At 44.4% G+C, this 18,906-nt stretch overlaps 1 protein-coding gene across 1 annotated transcript in view; it reads right to left on the bottom strand.

Moving 5' to 3' along the window:
* The window catches only part of STT3B (STT3 oligosaccharyltransferase complex catalytic subunit B), a 488,477-nt gene that overhangs the window by 353,421 nt on the left and 116,150 nt on the right, over window positions 1-18,906 (bottom strand). The window contains exon 3 of the mRNA XM_086942109.1: window positions 17,719-18,006. Coding sequence (XP_086798235.1) covers window positions 17,719-18,006 — 288 coding nt within the window. The remainder of the gene's footprint in view (window positions 1-17,718; window positions 18,007-18,906) is intronic.

Consider the following 18,906-nt stretch of genomic DNA (forward strand, 5'->3'; position numbering starts at 1 on the left):
TTTGCTCCCTGGTACAGATTTTTAATTAAAGTAATAACTTGAGAAGAGATACCAAATCGATATAAAATAAAAAAAAGAGTGTCCCAAACTACTAAATCAAAAGCTTTTTCTGCGTCTAAAAGAATAACTAAAGCCGATACCTTAGTGTTTCAAAAAAATCTAGTGCCTCTACTAAATAATGTGCGTTAGTGAGCAATTGACGGCCGGTGATGAATCCATTCTGGTCTGCATGAATTAACTGTGACGCAACCTTATTAAAACGGATAGAAAGCAATTTTTTAAAAATTTTGTAGTCTGAGTTTAATAAAGTTATGGGCCTGTAAGAGTTTGGGTCTTTTGCTTCTTTTCCTTTTTACCACTGTACCATCATAGAAGGATGTCCGGATCAATCCCACCTGAAGCATCGAATTTACTAATAAAAGCACTTCAGAAAGACAGCCAAAAAATGTGATGAAAAATTCGGCCTGAAGTCCATCTGGACCACAGGCCTTGCCGTGTGGCAGATTTTTTACTACCAACTCCAATTCGTTGATAGAAAAAAAAGACGCCATTACTTCTTGATCCGTGTTGGAAAGGGAAGGAAGGGAGTATTTATCTAGGAATTAATTTAAACTGAATTGATCCATAATATGAGAGGAAGAATAGATGTTCTAGTAATGGGACAGCATAATTGCCCCTATTTCAGCCTGATCTGAGGTATCTACTCCGGTAATTGGGGGATTTTAAAGATCGAATCAAGTTAGCTGCGGCTTGTTCTTTCACTTGCCATGCCAAAAATTTACCGGTGAAATTACAGTGCTCATACATTTTTTGAGCTTGCCTACAAAAGATTGCCTCACTTCTTAAAAAGTAGTGAGCACTCAATTCACGTTTTGCAGCGCTTAATAAATTTTGTAACTCAGCAGACGGATTATAATATTTTTGATGGACTAAAGCCTGTATTTTTTGCTTTAGCTTATATTTTGTGTCTCGAAATATAGCTGCTTCCCTAGCATCCCTACTTAGAACGATGCCCCGAATAAACGCTTTCAAAGCGTCCCATATAATATGAACGGGGGCTGTCCCCATGTTTCGTTCTAAAAACTCCTTGATCTCAGCCTGGACAGACATAACCCAAGGTTCATCATACAGATAGGATTTGGTAAAGACCCAACGTTTCACAAAATTAATCTTTTCATCTAGCATAATTTCAAAGACAAGCATCGCATGATCGGAGAAGCCATTATGTAAAAACCTATGGTCCCGACTATTGAGTAAATTAGAAAGAAATCTATACGAGAAAATCACTTGTGCCTCCCCGACCAGCATGTATATTCCCTTTTATGAGGGTTTATTAACCGCCAACACTCAGCTAGATCAAAATTCCTAATATTATTCAATATTGTCTGATGAGATTTGGGTTTAGACTGCTTTTTCCCGCCCAGGGTTGAATCAAGTTGTGGCTTCATCAAGATATTGAAATCCCCTCCAATAACCAGATCTCAGTCGACCATAAGAAGAGACTGAAACATTTCTTCATATTTTGCAGGGCTGTCGTTGATGGGAGCATAAAAACTCACAAAAGTTATAGGTGAAAGTCTGTTCTTAATTTTACATTTAGCCCAGCACCAACGACCCTGCTTATCTGCTTCAGTAAGAATTATTTCCGCCTCTAGTTTCTTATTGAAAAAGAGTGCGACCCCCCGCTGTGACTCCGGAAAAAAAGAAAACCCTCGATAGGTAGCCCATCCTTTGAACATAGAAAATGTATCTGCTTTAGAGATTGCGATATGAGTTTCTTGTATCATAATGACTGCAGGGTTCTCTGTCAAAAGCCATGCCTCTATTGCACGCATTTTTTTCTTATTATTGAGGCCATTAACATTAAAAGAAATAATTTTCAGACCAAGCTTAGACATTGTACAAACATATAATTAAAACACAACGTAATTGTCTTCCCTTATTTCCCCAGACTTCTTAGGACCATCTGCTCCTTGATTGAAAAGCATATTAATCATCAACCATGGAAAAAATAACAAAAAAGTCTCCGCCAAGAACACATTTTTAATTTTATACCCCCCCCACTGCCTGTGACACCCTACTAACTCTATCCTCTTCCCCCACGCTTGCCACAGCAACCCTTCCCTTAACCTTGGGGTGTAGTGTTTAAACACCCCCTGACCCCCAGACCCGTGCTCCCCCCGCCCCTCCCATAACCAAAAAGAATAGCCATGATGGTGTTAAGATACGCTGATTTGTAGAAGCTACAAATTGCTGCAATGATTAGAGAGAGAAAAAAAAATTATCCAGTCTATCACCATTATACCTTTTGTATCTCTTGAAGAAGATCCTGTGCTTCCTCGATATCGGATAGCAGATAGAATTTACCTTTAATCAAAACTCTAAGTTTACAGAGTTGTGCTATCATCGCCTGAGCACCTTGAGCCTTAAATAGCTGAAGCATCTTTACAAATTCTTTCCTGCGTCTGGCCGCGATAGCGGACATATCTGAGAATATTCTGCATTTCACCGTCGCATTTACAGGGAATTGTCTTTGTTGGATTGCCCTAGACAATATTTGTTCCTTTACCCTTACATCGGCAAAATTTAGTACAATCGTGCGCGGAAGGGTACAGTGCGGAAATGGTCGAGCAGGAACCCGATGGGCTCTTGTGATAGTGAGGTCTCCTTTATATTCCGGTATCACCCCCTGTTGGAGAAAAGAGGTCACCCATACCAATGTGTCTGATACCTCAATTCCCTCAGGGACTCCTACGATACGTAGATTGGACCTCCTATAATAGTTTTCCAACTCATCTAGTTTTAATTCAAGAGCCTTGGTAGTTTTTGTAGTCACTTTAGAGTCTTTTTTAACTTCGACCATTTGGTCCTCCAAAGTTGAAATCCGCTCTTCTGCTTCCACTAAGCGGGCTGGAAAAGTAGACACTAATTCCTCAATTTTGTCCATTTGAATCAGTCTCTGGTGGATTGCCAAAACTTCTGCATTTTGAGACCTTTTATCTCTCCGACTTCATCCAGAATCAGGTTGAGCATATCTTTCACGGACATCCGCATCTCTACCTCCGTTTCCGTGTTCATCTCCAACAAAGGACCAAGGAGGTCTGCCACTCCCCCACCTGATCCCTTGTCAGTAACTTGAGGTGGCACCGCTGCCGCGCTTAATAAATCTTTCTTTTTGTCATCTGAAGTATCCATTGTCTGCTTTGAATCACGTGTGGAATTAGTGAGTGGTGCCACGTTTGAAGGAGTAACAACCGTACTCAGATCATTTGTACCGATTGTACCGTTCAATTGATTTTGTGCTGAGCCCAAATTCAGAGAATTCTTTGAGGGGACAAAATTAGGCAAAAGAGGTGAGACTTTTTTTGCAAATAAGGGGAACTGCTTAGCCGAAGAAGGAAGAGGCGGGGGCAGCAAGGGTGGATGATATGACTCGAGAGAATGGGATAAATCATCGGGCGAGTTTCGGTCAAATTATCTCCCATTTGCGACTGAACCAGACTGTCAGCAGGTCCTCAACCTCAAGAGCTTTCAGATGAGTGTGTAGAATCGTCATCCTTCAAGGAGCCTTCTTCTGTTATTTTAGTTGCTGCCTCCTTTGCCTGCTGTCGCTGTTGTTTGGCTTCAAGACGAGCATTAAGTAGTTTCCCCATTGTGCTCACACTAATGGTTTTAAATGACGATAGTAAACTGAGTCTTTAGTTAGTCTTTGAATTGTTTGACCAGATGGGAACCGAAAAAAAAACCTCTGCTTCCTCAATTAGTTCAACCCAGCACTACAGGCTGCAGCACAACAGGCTCGTTCCTCCCACGACCAATTACAAAACAGTAGAAAAAACGAAAAAAGGCTTACTGTTGTGTGTCTGAGCCAGTTGTTACCATTCCAGAATATGCGGTAAATATATGGTAATATCCAGGTGCGTTTTTCTCCAAAAACGGCGAATACACTGGTCGTTTCTTGTTGCTTGCAGTAGGAACAGCGACCAGCTCTCCGAAGGAAGAACGAACCAAATCAGAGTAAATCAAGTCCCAGCTGGCCGTTAACCGCAAGAGCAGCCGCCTTCTTAGGCACTTCGGCAGTCTGGTCTCCCCCAGACGGTCTCCGCAGTCTCGGCAGAAACCTTCGGCAATGCACGCAAAGAATATTTGAGGCTTGAGGCTTGTGTGCGCTCGGAGTTTCCAGAGCACTTCAGAGCGCTTGATGCGGAAAATAACAGCAGTCGCGCTTAGTCATTCCTGCTGTCATTCTTGCCGTCGGCTTCAAACGAGGAATCCAAACGCCGGTAGGAACAGCGACCAGCTCTCCGTGTCCGCCGCCATCAGCAATCAACCTCGTGGAGGGGAGGGGTCCCAGCACGGCTCACAGGTGCTACGTGGAGGCGTGGAACTCCACCGTAGCGGCCTCTCCGTCCAAGGATCGTTTGTTCCTGTATTTGAGTTGTAGATCTCACGAGGCAAGGACTTTGGACTTATTATGATGAAAGAACAGGGAAAAAAACATTTTATTGTACTGGGTGAATTACTGGAGCACCACTTTACTGGGATGGGGTTATTTTTAGGTTTGATTTAAAAAAATTCTATACATATACTTCACGGCAGGTGTTTTCAGCCAGCTCTTTACATCCAAAATCCTGCTTCAGACCTCATTGTTAAAGGTCTAAAGTAATTTCTAGCAGCCGCTCTCCCTGGCTGATGCGTGTTCCAGTGCACCAACACTGAAGCTCGCAGTCCTCTGCATGTGCATACTTAGTATGTATGGGTAGGTAGAAAAGTGCGCTTCACTTGCAAGGCACATGTGCATTAAAGAAAGCTTGAAGGGAGAAAGCTAGATCGCCAGCAAGCAGGATCACTGTTCATGTGCCAAAGAGGATGTACTTGAGCATGCACCAGCTACACAAGCATAGCACTACTTAGCCTCCATATGCACAGTCAGACCATTTGGATGGAAAGATGGCAGGTCTTGGAGAAGTGTGACAGCAGTCAAAACAAGAAATAACTTAATGATCTCCAGGGGAGAGGCAGCGAAGAACAACGCACCTCAGAATTATTTCCTGTAGAAAGAACTGGTTACAGGGTGTGGGGTGGGGTTTGGGGGGTGCGAGAGGGGCATTAGCCAGGATAATTAGAGGCTATTCAATTGCAACAACTGGATTCTTACAGAGATCTTACAGAAAGGACAACTGGATTCTTACAGAGAGACGTACTTCTGTTGTCCTGTTGCTACTTTAATGTTGGACCCCAAAATAAGCAACAAATACATTCCTTTAGCACTTGATGCTTCCATTCAAGAGGCAGAGCAGTCCAAGGTTTACTTTAGGGAGGTCATATGCATTACAATCTCAATACTCTAAAGCACACGATAACACTTGATAATTCAATGCCTATTAAGTGTTTTAACACACAAAATATACTTAAGATTAAAAATATACACAATAAAAACCAAGTCCACTATCGTCACTTTTAGCAAGAGAGCTGTGTAGGATAGTCCCAGAGTGTTAAACAGTTTTAAGATCGTTTCTCTGGTATTTGTTACAGAAAACGTCTTACTGCATCTTCCAGTGTTCACAGTGTAAAACCTCGCCCTAGTGTCCTGTAACTAAGACGGGATCGGAGTTAACAATGTCTCACTTATTAGCATTGGACCTACCTCATAGGTGGGCTAACAGAAGACCAATCAAATGCCAATATAACTGATCAACAATGGGGCGGAGCCAAAGTCCCTAGGTCTATGCTGCTTTCAAATTTCTAGTGATTACATGAGATCGGGCGAGAGCTAAACCCCACCTTCAACATTTGCAAAATAGACCGCATAGCCGTTAAAAAAACGTGTCTGTGCCTACAGTGAGAGTAAATCAGGGATATGTGTTGTTCTTCCGAAAAAGCACTGACCGCTCTAGATCATTCTTTAATGAAGAAAAATCAACTAATTTAAATTTTTAAAAAATTATCATATGCTTAAACCAAACCGCTTCCTCTGCAGCTATTCTTTATTTTTTTAAATATATTAAAATCTACACAACAATAAATTCGTTTTGGAGATGTATTCAATCTTCAAAATTCAGAAGGCAACTTTTATGAGTGCTCAATGTGTCACTGCTTACAGCACACTATTGGGGATGCATAGTCTATATACCACTGCAGTATTTTTCTATTAACTAGCTTACCATGCCCAGTAACATAGTAAAGGAACGCTATTTCTAGAAGCGCCTAACTCCTTGCTTCCCAAACTGTGGATCGTGAGCCGATTTTTGGAGAGTCGTGCAAGTACAAGCAATAAATAAAGAGGTCTTTAAATTCTGCATTTATATGGTCACATTTGCTGCGCTTTAAAGAGGTGAAATGTCTGGCTAGATCTTCTGACAAATTGCTGCTGGTTTTTTTCACCATGGACATTAGGGTTTACAAACACCTCTCACATTGCACTCGGAGAAAGAAAAGTAAAGTGAATTATGTGACAATCATGTACAGGGATTGTGAAAGGAAAGGCTGTCATTTTTTGTAACATAACATGTAACTACCTATAAGCTAACTGTACACATGCAGCAGTTGATTGACAAAACACTTTACTTGGAGTTGCACAAATGATATTCACTGAAACCAGATTTCCACACATAATTTGTATGCAATACAGTTTTATCAGTAAAGCTGTGCGTCTGTGCATTTTTGGTGGCCGTTTCAATGAAAAATGTGCTGTTTGTTAATGATAGTGAACGAGACCACACGAGGATCTAGGGGCATATGAATCAACAATTTTTTTGTCGCAAACGCTGCGATTCGCAAAAAAGCAGCGTTTGCCACTAAAAATTCGCAAAACGCCATGTAGAAGTAAAATCGCATCGCAAAATTAAGGAATCTCAAAATTTGCAATTCCTTAATTTTGCGTAAGCATTCAAGGAATCGCAAATTGAGATTCCTTAAATGCTATGTATCAAGCACCAAAGTTGTGCGATTTCTCATTAAGAAATTGCAAATTACCACCAACTTCAAGTTGGTGGTAATTTGCGATTTCTTTTACAAATGCATTTTGGCATTTGTAAAGGTGCCATATGGCGCAAATACATGCCTTTAGGGCATGTATGTGTGCCATATGCGCACACATGTTCATTTCAGGGGTGCATCAGGGTGTCCTTATGACACCCTTGCACCCTTGAAATTATTCTCAATTTGCGATTCTCAAATTGCGAATCGCAAATTGAGAATGAATTCCCATAGAAATGAAGGGGAAGGTATTCCTTAATTGCGATTTCGCAATTTGCTAATCCCAATTAAGGAATATTAAGAATTTGCAAAAGAATTGCGAATTTTTAAATACAACCCATTTTGCAATTCTCAAATAGCGATTCTCAAAAAATCGCTATTTGAGAATCGCAATCATAGATGCCGATATGATCTGCCCCCCAGTTACATCTAAAATAAAATTGCCTGCCTCATGTCCGTTAAAGCAAAACGGGTAGCAAAAGTTTGTTCTAAAAATTAGATTGCGGTCTATACAAGTTTGGGAAGAACTGGTCTAACTACAATTAATTGAAAACATATTGAAAATGTTGACTTCTAGACACCAGAGTTTGATATTATTCCCCTAATGTATATTAGAGGGCAGTTTCAATGCAAGCCCTACAAAAAAAAAAACACCCAAATTCTAGTCATGGTCAGCATTGCAACAATAACCCCTCCACTTGCACTGCCCTATGGCGTGATGTCAACAACATAATTAATGACATCAAATCAAGACTGCCTGAATGATTGCTTCAAATAGGCTTAATAGAACAAACACCACAAGCTACACTTCGTTCAACCCTCTGGCTGTACCGAACAGGTTCTGTGAGCATGGACTATTCTAATCCACGCAGTTTTCAGTAAGAGGCCGCTGAACCCACAAACCAATCTGAAAATGGCCATAAGGCAGCGGCCACAGGATCCATGTGCTGTACAGCTCTACCCTTAAAGTTCATTTTGCTTGGTATTAGACCAGGTAATTTGGCTTTGTGTGCAACATTAGGATTGGCCAAATATGTGGCACAGTTTGCTCTGGATGCAAAGCCTGGCCAAAGACTAGGCCCTGCACTAACACAACTAGACTCAGCTCCCATTTAAAATAGTCTTCCACTGTTATCTAGAGTTCTAGGTGCAGGTCATTCAGTCAAGTGCTGCACTTGGCACTCTACCTCCAAAGCTCACCCTTACTTGTCTTAGGCTATCCATTCAAGGAGAAGAGCAACATGCTAAGGGAACTTGCCCCAAATCAGGTTCATAGTCATGTGTGATGTTATGTGAGACCTAGTACAAGGACATGAGGAAGAAGAGGGTGCAATGATTTGCATTGCTCAGCGTGGTTGAATAATCAATATTTTTATATTTTCGATTCTATATATACTTTCACTTCGATTAGTTCTAATGAGGGGGGGGGGGGGGGGGGGGGGGTTGTCTCAAAACGCATTTTTCCATGCAATTTCCCACTGGATTTTTAAATAGGACTGCAGCCTGAACCGTTGAACAGAATCGCACCACATTTGGCATAAAGCTAGATTCTTGGTCCAGATGATCCTTTTGTTATGTGGTGTAAATTCATTCAGTAGTTTTGGAGTTATTAAAGGATAAAGAAATCTAGATATCCAAGGGCATAAATCCTCTACTGGATTCTACAGATCTCTCAGTGAGATCTCATTGGCTGCCAACACTACAACCAGAAAATGTTGGCAGCCATCTTGGGACTCTGGCCTGAACCAGAGACCCACCCAAATAAAAGCAAAAAGAAAAAAAAAAAAAAAAAAAAAAAAAACGGAGGGCAGGGTAGGAATACCCCTAGCAGCCTAAACCTGGTGGTGTCCCACAGGAACCTTCAACCTTGTTTATTTTTTTTGACCGAGTTCACAATGGATTCAAATCCGTGGCAAAAAAAAGTGTGCTCATGTGCTTTTTTAGGTCTCGCCTCTCAATGAGCATGCACATTGAGCGGAGCGGGACTATAGGGGCTTAAACAGAGGTTTAACTAAACTGGCGATTTGATGCTGTGCCCAAGCGCATTGACCTAAAATGCGCGTGCACAGCATCAAATCGCCAGCCATCTGTTCCCCAGCAGCTCTTCCCGCTCCGCCCCACAAGCTTCCCCCAGCGTGCGCTCTGCCTCAGCCGCACTCCTCCCACACCTTTGAAGTGAAGCATAGCTTCACTTCAAAGGCCACTGCTGCTTCACACTATTCACGGCCGCCAGGCCGTGTCTCTCCCTCATCGCCGCTCTCCCCGCTCCGCCTCCTGCTGCGGCTGTGTCGCATTTCTCATCCCCCCTGCCCACAGCAATGCCCTCCGTCTTGTTGTATTAAATGCTGTTTGTATCTTACACTTGCTCTTGCTCCGGATACAAATGTATTAAGTAATTTCAAATCTACTGACTTGGTCCAACGTGTAAACACTCTACAACCCTGCATCAGGATGATATTATGTAGATCTCAATCTGTTAATAATGCCTGTCGTGCATGTCTATAAAACTTGGATGTAGACAAGTTTAATCCAAAAACTTGCAGACAAAACTTGTTTTTGGGTGGCATATTTTGTGGAAGTGGCACTTGTGGCGTGTTTTTTAAAACTGTAGAATGTGTTTTGATTTTATAATTTTCTGGTTGCTGCTTCACTTAGTGTTTAACTTTCGATACCGGTTAAAAGCGTCGCCCTACATACCGCCGCGAGTGTGCAGCATGCCTTGGCCCGACCTTCCAAGCTGGTGCTGCCATTGGTCGCCGCTCAGAGGAATGTTTCCTGCCTGCCCAAGCGTTGCAGGCAGTGGGTGTTCTTGATGTGTAAGCGCGAGCGGCTCATTTGTCGGCGCTCACTCGCTATGGTAATGCTGCACGGGCCCTCACACAGCCGTGAACGGTAGTCTATTTAAGAATGTGTCGACATCTGAAACGTTCGCTGATTAACTGACCCGTAGTCGGGTTAATTGAGTTTTCTGCAGTGATGAACATGTTAACATAGCAGCAGGTGTATCATTTCATTCGAATCCTAATGTAAACGAAGCAGTTCGGAAGACTTGTTAGTACTATTTTAGTACCCCAAGCTAGCCGCACAGATCTATTTCTGTTGCATTGTGCTGTTTGAATCTTTAGATGGTTTTTTGTATTTATTTATTATATAACATTCTTACCAGAATCTCGGTGTTCACGTGTTACTACGCAGAGTTGCGGGCTACGATGCATTGTGTTTTTATTATTACAAGTAGTAATTTATTTTTATTTTTTTTACTTTATCATTTTAACATGTAAGTGCAGTACAAATATGAGAGTTCACTGTCATTACAGGCATCGAAATGAGGAACATAAAATGAGGTAATCATATCAGCACCACAGTGTCAGGATATAAAGAAAAAGTCAGTGGATTCAGCCTCCCCTTTTTTCATCTCCTGTTAAGAGATTTCTCCTGCCGCCAGACTTGTTTCTGTTTGTTTTCTTCCTGTTGTGCAGGATGTGGCCCCTCTCTCAGCCGTTTAGCTTCTGCCTTTGCCAGTGCTTGTTGAATTGTGTCGTAAGCACAGTCCATTGCAACCGCGGAGCCCAGCCATTTGAGGTGTTTTTTTTTCATACAGGCATACAGCCAAAGAGACCTAGATGTTGCTTCACACAGTACCAAGGCCATTTCACCCCCTTACCCCCTTACCCACTCACCCTCACACACCCTTACCCTCACACACCCTCACCCTCACACACCCTCACCCTCACCCACCCTTACCCTCACCCCTCACCCTGACACACCCTGTCACCCTCACCCTCACACCCCTCACCACCCTCACTCCCTCCCTCACCCTCACCCCCCTCATTCAACCTCACACCCCCCCCCTCACACCCCCTCACACCCCCTCACACCCCCTCACACCCCCTCACACCCCCTCACACCCCCTCACACCCCCTTACCCTCACCCCCTCACCCTCACACACCCTCACTCACACTTCCTCACCATCACACACCCTTACATCCTCTCACCCTCACAAACCCTCACCCTCCCTCACCCCCACTCATCCTCACCCCCTCATCCTCACACATCCTCACTCACCCTCACCCCCCTCACAACCCTCACCCAGCCTCACACCCTCACCCTCAACCCTCACACCCCCTCACCCACACACACACACACACACCCACTCACCATCACCCTCACCCACACACACCCTCACCCTTACACCCCTCACCCTTACACCCCTCACCCTCACCCCCCTCACCCTCACACCCCTCACCCTCACCCTCACACCCCTCACCCCTCACCCTCACACCCCTCACCCTCACACCCCTCACCCTCACACCCCTCACCCTCACACCCCTCACCCTCACACCCCTCACCCTCACACCCCTCACCCTCACACCCCTCACCCTCACACCACTCACCCTCACACCACTCACCCTCACACCACTCACCCTCACACCACTCACCCTCACACCACTCACCCTCACACCACTCACCCTCACACCACTCACCCTCACACCACTCACCCTCACACCACTCACCCTCACACCACTCACCCTCACACCACTCAGTGCTACAACACATATTGTGTTACAATAGGTGTCACATTGCGAAAAATAAAACTATTGGCATTGTAAATAAATAAACTATTAATTTCTCTATTTTCAAAACAAGCACATAAATAAAAAATGTGTCCTTTACAATACCAATAGCTCAAACTTTCCTAATGCGAGACCTATTGCATTGCTGTGCTTCTCTCCCCTGCTGCACTCTCCTGCTCTCTAGAGATGTGGCCTAACGACCATAGCTGCCATCTAAGTCACGTAAATACAAAACATGTTGCATTCCTAATGCTATAGGTGTCACATTCACGAAAGTTATAACTATTGGCATTGTAAATGACAAAGCTATCAATTTAGCTATTTTTAAAACCAACAAATAAATAAAATATTTGTCATTTACAAGACCAATATCTCCAATTTTTCTAATGCGAGATCTATTGCATTTCCAATGCTTGTTTTCTAAAGCCACCCCAGGTGGGCCAGGGAAATAGTTCAATAGTTCAATATTGGAGAGGGATGCGCAGGTGCCCCCTCCTCTTCCCAAGACTCCATCCCCTGGGGCCTGGCCTCAAAATATTGGGATGGGGCACTCTGTTACCCTCCCCGGCCCAGAGGACCCCAACTCCCACAAGGTGGGGGGAGGAGGGGCCTTTGCGGGCCACCCCTTAGAGTTAATAATGGCCCTTTGGACCACATCCTCCAGGGAGGCTCGGCTATGTCCCAGGGCAGCCACCCCTGGGACATAGCCGTTTTCCTGGCCGCAGTGGTGCGGGTAGGGAAACCTCAGTCTGATCTCGCCTGTTGGGAGCTATTTTACAGCTCACTCCAAGCGAGAGCAAAGAGTAAGTCCACTTCCATCAGGCGGGAGCATGAAAAATGCTCCGGACGACGGTGAGCGGACTTTATTTGTTTGGTAGGGAAACAGATGAGTAAATTGCTCCTGCCAGCAGACAGCAGCAATTTTAGCTGCTCACTGCAGGCAGAAGCCATGCTGCTCCCGCGGAAGGTGGACATCTAGCTCAGGCTAAAGGCGCTTTGGGACAACTCTCCCACCCCTCAACAAACATGCAGTGGGTGAGGTGGGTGGGCTCCAGGGCACTGACATTTTATTAGCCAGGCCCCAGGACCGAAATCAGCCAGGAGACGAGGCTATATGTCCCCTCCCCAAGAATTTAGGCAAGGGGCTCCAAGGGATGGGGTCCCCAGCTCTAATTTTTGCCCAGAGTGTTGGGCTGCATGCCCCCTTCATAGTTTGGCCGGGGATAGGATCCTCAGGGCCAGAAAATGGCCCAGGGAGAGGGAGCAGCCTCCCTCCCCTTGTTTAATTAGCAGTGCCCCAGTAATGGGGTGTGGGGGGGCACAACTCCTATTAATTGTGTAGGTCTGTTCACAAGATACAAGTATTTGCCTTGGGAGGGGGGTGGAGCGGTGTGCTCCCCCCCCCTCCCCACGGCCGGACTGTGAACCAAAACCGGCCATGGCAAAGTGCTCGGCTGCCCTCCCCCCTGCGGGGGGGGGTTGGAGGTGCAGCTGAGCTCTTTGCGGGGCCGTTTTTTAGCCGATTATGTTACAGGGCCAATTTTGGAGCTATGCTGCAAAAAAGACCCTTGAACAAAATCACCCCCCAGGGGCCCAAAACCGCCTCCACCCGTGCGGCGTACCGGGGGATTGCCCGTTGCCTGCTATGGCCAGTCTGCGCCTGCCCCTCCCTCATTTGAAATATGGCTATGCCCTTGGGAGATGGGGTCACCCAGGGCCAAGTTTGGCCAGGGGAGGGAGCTTTGTGCCCCCCTCCCCCATAAATTAAGTAGTGGGCCCCGGGGAATATGGTCTTTCAGGGACAAATATGGTCCGGAAGGGAAGCAAGGGGTTGGTCTGCGGGCAACTCCTTGTCGCAGACAGGTAACGGATGTGCGCAGTGTGTGGTTGGTTGGTTGCTTGCAGGGGGATTTGTCATAGGGCCAACCTCACCCCAACCCCGCCCACCCACCAACTTAAAAAAACTAATTCACTGGAAAAAGCCCAAAGGTTTCAGGAACGTTCTAGAATTCTCACAATTATAGAAATTCAGCTTTTATAGTTATCTTTATTAGCTATAACTGGTGCCCTAAGGTAACTAACTAGCACTCTGCGTGAGTGTAAACTGTAGCCTTTGGTGTGTGAATATATATATATATATTCCTTTTTTGCATAATTTATGCGTCACTATGCCTGAAAGGGTATTGTTTTGACTTATACTGGCTGCTCCCTTGTGTCTGGACAAAGCTATACCTCTCTGAAGACCTCTGATTAGAGCGAAACACTGTGCATGGGGTTGCTTTTACTCATTTCAGGTTGGCTTGCTTGGTATTTTACCAATTCAAAGCTGTAATACTGTGCCTTGAGTGGTAAATGGTTTTTATCATTTCACAGCTCAGTATGGACAGCACTGTGCTAGTCCTATGCTTAAAGACTTAGCTGTAGAAATGGAAAAAGACTGTCCTTTTCTATCTTGGCGTGGATGGCACTGTGCTAATCTTATGCTTAAATACTTTGACAGAAAAACAGACATTTGAGGTGAGCATATCTAATGTGTCGCTGGTGTGGAGTGCTCTAACAGGAGCTGCTGTCCACCTAAACTTGAGAACTACCCAAAGTTGAATGAATGAATATATATATATATATATATATATATATATATATATATATATATATATATATATATATATATATATATATCTATATCTCCTACTGGCGGTTGCCAGTAGGTAGTTATAGTTAGGATTGTTTTCTATAGGAAATCCGCAACATTCTATTGGGAATAACTTTGGCGCCGGTTGAGGAATCTGCCTGTAATTTTCCTTAAATTTGCCTCGCTGCGCTCCGCTCCTTCCCTGAAAGTTTGGGGGGATTCGTCAAGCGGGGGCCGAGATAAAAGGGGGGGGGGGGGCCCAAAACGTGTTTTCCCCATGTTAATTTCCATAGGGCGGTCGAACTCACTTTTAGCCCCGACGGCTGAATGGATTTCCACAAAACTTGGCAAAATTGTAGGGACTGGTAGCCGGATGTGCCTTTGCTATGTCTCAAGATATGTGCTCCAGTGGATTTTGAGTAATTTAGGTTCCAAAAAATATATATATCTATAAGCGCGCCCCGGTACGCGCAGCGGGCGCGACACGCGAGGTGCGCACGGAAAGCTGATTGGCTCTCGGGTGTCTGTAAACATTCGAAACAGTCCGGAGCGGCCGCCATCTTGTGTCTCGGTAGGATAGAGACACAAGCAGGGCCAAAAACAAAGGGGGAAATAACCAAAAAGGGGCAGGGTAGACCCCCCCTGCCCCCCTAGGTTTGATGTGGGGGACATAAAAGGGCCCCGGCGCTGAAAACAAAAACAAAAAAAATTCGATTTTCGCGGGGGGAGCGACCGGTTGTTTGTTTTGTTTTGGGAGAGGCATACAGGAGCCTTCCTCTACAAATTAGCATAAGGCTGCTCCAGGGCGCAGAGCACCACATCCATTCACAATATGAAGCCATTCAAACCCATAGCTCTGGCAAGTCACAAGAGAATCAATGCTGAGCACCTCTGAGCATAAAATGGGAGTCTAAACCTTCAATAATTTCTAATCTTGAGGGGAGTAGCGAGGGCTACTCAAGTTGTATGCTTACTGATATCCTAACAGTCAATCGAAGGCTTCCAGTAGCAGATCCTAAAGAACTGCCCATAGCCTAATTTCTACTGATCAGCAGAAGAGTTGCAGGGCGTAAGTTCCCATTTACTTAATACTGAAGTAGGCCACTGTGTAGATTATCATACTCAGCCAGACTGCTTGAGTGAAGGCTGACAGCGAAAAAGACCATTTTGGGAACATTTATAGATATCCCTTCAGCCAATCCCTCTTACAACTAATAAAATCTAGGCTAGTCAGCCACAACAGCAATCTGAGAATGTGGCATGGGAACTTCCATCAAAATGTTTGGAGCACGGACCCAAAATCTCAGGGTTGGTACTAGAGATTGGTGAACTGAGAGGCATGAAATGGCTTTCTAAGAACTGATTCCAGTTCTCTGCCACACACGGATAAAGGAGAATGGAGATAACAGCATGTGGGACGACCCAGATGCAATATGCTTGTAGTCACAGAAGAATCTGGGGCATCCATGTCTACAGAGGAACACTTTGAGGTCTGACTTATGGACTGGGGAGAGGAGATTTTTAAATCCAGAGTGCAGAAGACACAAAATAAGCACAACAACGCCAACCAGTACACAGAATACAGACCACTTGAACGCAATGGCTGACTGTTCTCAAAACAAGAGATGCAAAGGTTAAACAGATCTGTAAACAGAGACACGATGTGAATGCCTTACAACTGAAGTACTGAGGCCTGACTTATCTGGAGGAGAAAGTTAGAAAACCCAAAAATAATTTACAGGGGATAAAAAAACAGGACAAGGGAATTACGCAGATAGAACGTTGCTGATCATGAGAGTAATCCATTCTGCTCCATAGTGATGAAAGGAAAAAAAAAATGGCCAAGCTGGTAAGTTACGCAGGTAACAAATGTGGCTGCAAAGCAGACACACCCAACGTGCCTGTTACAATATGTGCAGTTATTCACAGTTTGGGAACCATGCCGTATTAATACCTTACTTGACAATTTCAAGGCGGAGATCTTTTTTCTGCTTGCCTGTAAGCCATTACACTTGTTCTTTAACAGTGGCAAGTCAATTTTGAATGCATAAATGATCAGGTGTATCTTGATGGACCACCCACTACTTAAAAACATCCTTTTAGGACAGACATCAACTTTTTTGTTCTTCGAACCATGGACTTGTATGTTCAGAACACCTGAGAGAATATTATAAGGGTTTATGAAGGAAAAAAAAGCCCAGGCTAGAGTACACAATATCACTGGGAAACTTGACAATTATTAACACTTCAGCCCCATAAGCAGAAATTCATGGCACAGTGCAAACAAATGTGCTTATGATGACCAGTTCTCAAAAAAACTAAGCACAGCAGCAGTGCACCAGTAACCAACAACCGTCCACTAAAGAAGGCACAAGGAATGCACAATTCTTAGCACAAAGGCACGGGCATTTTCCAAACGATGCAGCTGGTATTTCAGGATTACAGAAATTGAAAAGCAGAAAGAGACTGAACTCACCTCTAAGACCAGCTCCAAGTCTCCAAAAACAGAACACTTAAGATTTACCAGCTGCCATATTTGCTAGTCTACTCAGATTTTAAAAACTTCAAAGTATTTCAAGGGTTACAAGAAAACAATGGAGTGCTGGAAAAAGGTGTCACTGAAACAGTTCATCCGTGAATTGTTAATCATACTTAAACAACAAGGACATATGCATCAGTCATCAGTTTTGATCGTCGAAGATCAAGGGAATGTCCAAACATCACACTGGCAGAGCAATAAACGACCAATACTGACAGGTGTAAAGGTTTGTGTATCGGAACAATGAGTTTAACGTTCATTCAAACCATACGAACTTCATTCATACATTTAACTTTGAGACAATGAAGTGAAATAGTGCAGTGTGCTCTGCATTGCCATTCCTTGCACGACTGAGAGAGAAAGAAGGGGAATGCACCGGGGCAGAATATGAAGCACTACACTGAGGCAATTAAAAAACAAGCTTAGTACAAGGAAGGGTGCTGCTGTCCTGGTGCCCCCAGGGACGGAAGACCTGGAGCCAGGGACGGGATAATGTCGACACCTGCAAACAGTGAGGCAACCCAAGGTCTACACATTCCTGCACCCCCGGTAAACTAAATACTGTACGATAAATATATTCATTAAAAGGTCGAGTTTTTCAGTACTGTGTATCCCTCTTTTTAACAAATCCTGGTAACACTAGCAAACTGGGCTAAATATACTTGAAGGGGGATGCTGCCAAACTCCGGTAAGTACAGGATTCCTACAACTCTGGAGCCTGGTGTGGAAATGGTACTCTGTGCCTGCACCGCAAAGTCTCCCCTACACATCAGATAAAGCGGTAAAACGTTCGGCGGTGAAATAATACTGCACCCATTTTACACATATCTACTGATAGAAAGGGGGAAATCAAAATGACAGCCCTTAAAAAAAAACACATCCTTGATCACGACCCTGGGGTACTCTCATTAATGACGTTATTTTCTTTAATTAAGATAGGTTTTAACTGCATGTCTATTAAAACATAATTACAACAAAATAAATAATGACTTACCCACAAATAATATGTAAACTGCAGCGCAAAAATTGCAATGCCTTCATTGTCAAATGATCCGGCTACTGAGCGCGAGATGTAGCCAGGAACAATAGCTATAAAACAAGCAGCTAAAAGTCCAGCTCCCTGGTTCCAAAGTTCTCTAGTGAGCAGGAAAGTGGAAATGGATGTAAGGCCGCTGAAAATTGGTGCTAGAAAGACGCACACATCTCGGATGTGGACTGTAATGTTCATCATATTCAATATCCAATGAATAAGGCCAGCTGTCACCATCAATCCAGGGTACACCTACAAATAAAAACGCAAATGAGTGCAAAGTAAGAACAGCAAACATCCATGTTGACATCAAGCATCTTTGCCTAACAGTAAACACAAGGAAAAATATACTTCAGAAAAAGAAAGCTAGAACAAATTGGCAACAATTAAGACAAGTTTGTAAAAGTACCTCAAACTTCTTCAGTTCGGGAAACCGAAACAAAAAAACAGCACGGACCAGGCAGTTTGTGCTTGTGTTGGGAAAAGATTTTTAGCAAAAGGTACTAACAAAACACAGGTTCATGACGGAGAGCATCAATACACGCTTTCTTAACACAAAACACAAGGGTAGATGGCGGAAGCCGCACGCTAGCATCCCACACCAACTGTACAGCATGTGTTGCAGCAGCGCAAGCGCCCCTTGCAAATCATGAACAGTTGCAGTGCAGCCAACTACAGAAACACTTCCTCTCATGCCCGCAGAGCACTGCAGTGGAAGTGTGCATCTGGTACAATAATACTAAGTGTCTATAGAGAACCAGCAGGAAGGAAACTATTTACTTCACAGCAGCAATAGTTTTGAGTTTGAACGATCTTTTATCGGGGGTCTCCAACGTTTTCTGTAGTGAGAGCGACTTCTGATTAGTGAAAAGCATTGTGAGCTACTATTGCAGAGGCCGCCACATCCCCCCCGAAGGGGGGGGAGGAGGCTCAAGGGCCGGCGCCTTAACCCACGCCGAGCCTCAGTGGAAGAACCGGTTCTGGGCGCCCAGAAGCGGCAGGAGGACTTTAACACCTCGTATGCGGAACATCCTGTTGACACCAAGGACCCCCCTCAGCCAATCGGGGGGGGACAGCATGGTACAAACCCCCCAATGGGGTGGCCAGCTACAAGGAACGGACGTACAGTAGTGGGGGGATATAAGCCACCGC

Source organism: Lissotriton vulgaris, chromosome 10, assembly GCF_964263255.1.
Source record: "Lissotriton vulgaris chromosome 10, aLisVul1.2, whole genome shotgun sequence".
Lineage (NCBI taxonomy): Eukaryota > Metazoa > Chordata > Amphibia > Caudata > Salamandridae > Lissotriton > Lissotriton vulgaris.